We start from the raw sequence: 4,572 nt of genomic DNA on the forward strand, positions 1-4,572 counted from the left end.
GAGGGATGGGCAAGGTGGTGGAAGACAGGGTTGTCCCCCTGCCAGCTGGCACTTCCTAGTATGTAGGTGAATGGTTTGGGGCAGCAGAGGCAGCCCCTCGTGGGAGAGAGACTTTCTGAGCTCAGCATTCTGGGCTAGGAAAGGCTGCGGGTCTTGGGAAACGTCCTTAACGTAGGTGTGGGATTCCCCCAGACCCTGGTGCTGGTCGGCTGTTTTGCCGCCTTCTGGACTGTGTACTACGTGCTGGAAGTCTACTTGAGCCAGAGGAATGTGGCCTCTCACCCGGTTTGTCGGAGCGGACCCTGCCTCGGGCCCCAAAGAAGCCGAAAAGCCAGGGAGGAGGGGGCCGAACTGGAGTCAGTGCCACTTTGCAGCAGCAAGGACCCTGGGGGAGGGGAGACGGAGGCTGCAGGCCCTCTCATCGCTGCGGATGACCCGGCCCCAGGCCTGCAGGGCAGGGAGGAGCAGATGTGCTGACCGACAGCAGCTCAGCCTGGCACGTGCTCTTCCTCCCCTGCGGGGAGCTTGGCAGCTGCTCCCAAGTCCCGGGAGCCCTGGGAGCAGGGGCCCCTGATGCGCACGTCGGGCCGAGGCTCCAGAGCTCCTCTGACTGCGCTCAGGGAGGGACGGCTTTTGAGGGGGCACCGGAGTAGCGTACAGAGAACGTGGCAGCAGCACAGGACCTTCCTGAACCGGCAGCTTCGGGTGAGAAGGACCAGATGGGATTGGCCCGTCCCTTCCGGGCAGGCCTCCGTCCTCATTTCCCCTGGCCAGGGGTGCGGCCACGGACCCTCGCCCGCCCGTGCAGGCGTGAGAAGGGGCCTGCCGTAGCCAGAAGAGCATCCCAGCGGAAACATCCCTGGAGTCACTTGGGAAGAGGGCGCAGATATCCTGTCCTCAGGACCCAGGACCCGGAGCCAGCAGACTGTCCTCCCCTTCCTGCCTCAGCCTTGGACCTTGGACATACGGGTGTGGCTGTGGTCCCTGCGCCCGGTACGCGGCCCTCAAGCCATTGCCTCAGTCTCCCTAATCAGAAGCCACCCCTGAACCCCCGACTCCCTCACCATCCCCACCTTTCATCCCGAAGGGTCAGGACGATGCTCCTGGCCAAGCCGGGGAGGGCCTGGCCTGGCTGCTGCTTCCAGGGGAGTCTGCACAGGACCGGGACGGGTGCGGCCACTGCCACCCAGCCCAGCCGCCCTGTCCTCCTCGGAAAGTGCTCAGGGAACGGCCTTGCCCCAAGGCCAGCTGTCTGCCAGCAGCTCTGACTCCCTTCTTGGCTCCCCCTCTTCTGAGCTGGTTGGCTGACTCATTTTTTTAACACTTAAGGTTTGATTTCCTCCTGTCACAGCAACTTCTGTGGAGTTTTTTCTGCACAGCTTTTCCAAATAAAAAACTTCCACATAATTCTGCCCCCTCCCATCTCCTCTTCTCTGCTAAGCAAGTTGCCAAGTAGCTCCTCCCCGTCAGCCCCGAGATCTACTCTCCTCTCCCATGGCCTGGTCCTCTGAGAATTGCACCCGGGACCCTGCAGTGGGAGGGGTTCTTCAGAGGGCGTTGGCCAGGGCCTCACAGATGCCCTTTTTCCCAGAACCACACGGAAGTGACGAGGGCAAATCAAACTGCCAGCCAGGCCTGAGAAAAGATTGATGTATATTTTCACCTTGAATTTCAACCCCCGAAATATTCCAGCAAACTTGGGGGGGGGGGGGGTTGGGCTGGGTCTCCCTCAATGGGCGTCTGCAGGCTAGGAGGGACGGTGGGTTTGTCCCAGCCCAGCCCCCTGCACAGCCCAGGCTGGGGGAGACCAGGGAGGAGGCGGGGAGCTGGGGAAGGCCGGGAGCAGTGCTTCAGAGGAAGAATCGGGCTCAGGGGTGGGGCGAGTTGCCCAAGCGCAGTCCCCTGTGCTCAGTGATGGAGCTCGGAGCCCGGAAGCTGGCTGGGGCGAAGGAACTCGGGTGTGGGAGGTGGGCGAGGAGGGAGGCTGCAGCCAACGAGCGGGGAGGCCGGGCTGGGGGCTGGCCTGGCCCTCTAGCTGATGATCTGCCGAGGCCGCCCGTAGCCCGTCATGCCGGCCTGGGAGGCCCCTCTGTTGCTGCCCATCTGCAGGCCAATGACGTGCTTGCCCTCCTGCAGCTGGCCCTCCGTGAACTCCCGCTTGTGCTCCTGGGCTTTCCTAGAGGAGGGACCGGCCGGTGACCACTCCCAGGCCTGCTTGCTGTCTGCTCTGCCACTCCCTAGCCTGGTCCCTCTCCCTCCTGGTCGTGTCCCGCCCCCCCAGCCCCCCCACCTTCATCTAGCTTGGCCCTCAGGCTAGGAGGCTGGTTGAGCCCCGAGGGTAGGAAGGGAAGTGTCAAATAGTTTAAGGGACCCATGTCCCCTCTTAGACCATGTCCCTCCCTGGCTATCTGTTCCCCAAATCACTCACACCATCGGGGAGCCCAGGCCACCCCCCTTCGCATGCGGAGACCCGCACTTGGAGGAGCCACTTACTTCATAAACCAGTTGGGGTCTCCGCGGTAGTGCCCGTCGTTCTTGGTCACTGCCAGGCTGCCCAGGGCCATCAGGGTCCTCTGCACGGCTGCCAAGTCTTTGCCTGTGGGAAGGGTGGGCGGGCACACTTCAGGGCCCCGTAAACAGGACTCCCAAGGCGGCCCGCCCCACCTCTCAGAAAGACGGCCAACCTCGGGGCAAGGTCACGGCGGAATCTCGAGGCTCCAGGGCCCTGGTGTGTGTGCCCCTGTGAGTGTGCTGTGGTCTCCCTGTACCGCCCACTCCTGCTTCCATCAAAGGTCCCTGCCTGAGCCACCCGTCCTCACCCAGCTCCTCCACCCCCTTGTTCTCTGTACCTTCAAAGAGGTCAACAGTCTGGAACATGTCCGTCTTGGTGACGCCGTAGTCCTCAGCTGCCTTCAGGAACTGAGCCACCTGCTCCATCTGCTTAAAGACCATGGAGGGAGGGTTCTCGGGCACCCTCACTGGCTTGGCGCCGTCGGGGTAGAGGCTGTTCACCAGCTTGCTCAGGATCTGCCAGGCAGAGACACGGCTTGGCACTCGGCTCGGGGTGCCTGCCCCAGGACACTGACAGAATGGCACAGCCCGACCCTTCCCCAGGTGCCACTCACCACGCCATTCTTCAGCCAGACCTGGAAGCCCAGGCGGCCGCGATCCGGGCGCCCCACATCCGGGCCGCACTGCACCACGATCCACTCCACCAGCCGCTCCTCCAGCTCCTCGTCGTACTTCTTCTCGATCTTGGATTGCACCTCGCGGCTCATGCCATAGGAGGGTCCCTTGTTGGCCATGTTTGGGGAGAGCTTAGCACCAGGCAGAGAGGGAAGAGGGCAGGGTCAGAACCAGCTGTGCCCACCACCTAGACCTTTGTCTTTCTCCGCTTGCTCCCTGGTTTGGTTTTCTTGGCTCTGCCCCTCTGGGCCAGGCCTCCCCTGTCGGGGCCCCTCCAGCCTTGGAGACCAGGGGGCAGGAGACCGGGTCTGGTGGTCGGGAGCAGGCTGGGTGAACTGTGTTGTGAATGACCAGACATAAGTGTTTTAAGCTTTGCAAGCCATATGGTCTCTGCCATTGTCCTACAAAAGCAGCCTTAGGCAAGACATAGACAAATGAACATGGCTTTGTTCCAATAAAACTTTATTTACACTGTGTGGCTCGGTTGGGTTGAGAGCCAGCCCCCAATCCAGAGCTCTCTCTTTGGCCACAGAGGACCTGTGGAGGCCTCTGGAGGAGGCCCCAGTGGCCCCAGAAGAAGCCAGCAGGTGTCTGTCCTGCCAGGTGTGAAGTGGTTCCCCGCAGACTCCAAGCCCCAGCCCAGAGGGCCCTCCTACCCAAGTCAGCCCTGCCCCTGGCTACGGGAAGAGGCTCCCCCTCCCCGCCGCCCAGGAGCTTGGGGCCAAGGCGCTGCATTCCCTCAGGGCAGCTGGTGCCCTGGACTCTCCCTCGTGCCCAGGTCCTCACACCACAGGAGCAGCTTGAGGGACCACGAAGCCAGAGTCCTTGGGACGCCCCAGAGCCAAGGACCTGCCCGTGCAGCCCCATCGGGAGAGCCGCGCAGGGGAGGGGAGGGGAGGCCGCAGGAGCAGTGGGTCTGGCTGCTCAACTGGCCTGACCACAGGTATCAACCTGGGGCGCTGCCCAGAGTCCAGCTGAGGAGGCTGAGCCGTGCCCTGGCCTCAGGGAGGTCAGAGGTTGAGAAAGAGGGAGTGGCCCAAGGAATGAGTGGTCAGCCTGTTCCCCGGCTCCCTCTCCACACCCTCCTCTGTGGAGGCGACACCGCACCCCGCCCCACACTCCATCTCCCGCCCCCCTTCCCCAGGCCCACGCGTGTCCGCAGCAAAGGCAGTGCAGCTCCCTCGGGGCTGGGACCACCTGGCAGGCGGCTGTCCCTCCGGCCTCACAGCCTCCACCCTCTTCAAAACGAGCCGGAGAGCGAGCATGGGGTGGAGGATGCATCTCCATTCTGGGCACTGGGCAGCGCACTTTTCTCCTGTGTCCTTATTTGTAACGTGAGGGCCGGGCCACTCTGAGGACAGGGTTCTCTCAGCCCCTCCCTCACAT

At 63.1% G+C, this 4,572-nt stretch overlaps 2 protein-coding genes across 3 annotated transcripts in view; one reads left to right on the forward strand and one right to left on the reverse strand.

Moving 5' to 3' along the window:
- Nucleotides 1-1,407, forward strand: part of PCSK7 (proprotein convertase subtilisin/kexin type 7) — a 32,395-nt gene extending 30,988 nt beyond the window's left edge. For both annotated transcript variants that reach the window (XM_005856810.2, XM_005856811.2), the window contains exon 17: nt 193-1,407. In XM_005856810.2, coding sequence (XP_005856872.1) covers nt 193-477 — 285 coding nt within the window. In that variant the 3' untranslated portion in view covers nt 478-1,407. The remainder of the gene's footprint in view (nt 1-192) is intronic.
- Nucleotides 1,408-1,634: 227 nt separating this feature from the next.
- Nucleotides 1,635-4,572, reverse strand: part of TAGLN (transgelin) — a 4,760-nt gene continuing 1,822 nt past the window's right edge. The window contains exons 2-5 of the mRNA XM_005856813.2: nt 3,126-3,317; nt 2,850-3,027; nt 2,494-2,596; nt 1,635-2,176 (exon numbers count right to left, since the gene is read on the reverse strand). Coding sequence (XP_005856875.1) covers nt 2,032-2,176; nt 2,494-2,596; nt 2,850-3,027; nt 3,126-3,305 — 606 coding nt within the window. The 5' untranslated portion in view covers nt 3,306-3,317 and the 3' untranslated portion in view covers nt 1,635-2,031. The remainder of the gene's footprint in view (nt 2,177-2,493; nt 2,597-2,849; nt 3,028-3,125; nt 3,318-4,572) is intronic.

This window comes from Myotis brandtii, unplaced genomic scaffold (genome assembly GCF_000412655.1).
Source record: "Myotis brandtii unplaced genomic scaffold, ASM41265v1 scaffold105, whole genome shotgun sequence".
Classification (NCBI taxonomy): Eukaryota; Metazoa; Chordata; class Mammalia; order Chiroptera; family Vespertilionidae; genus Myotis; species Myotis brandtii.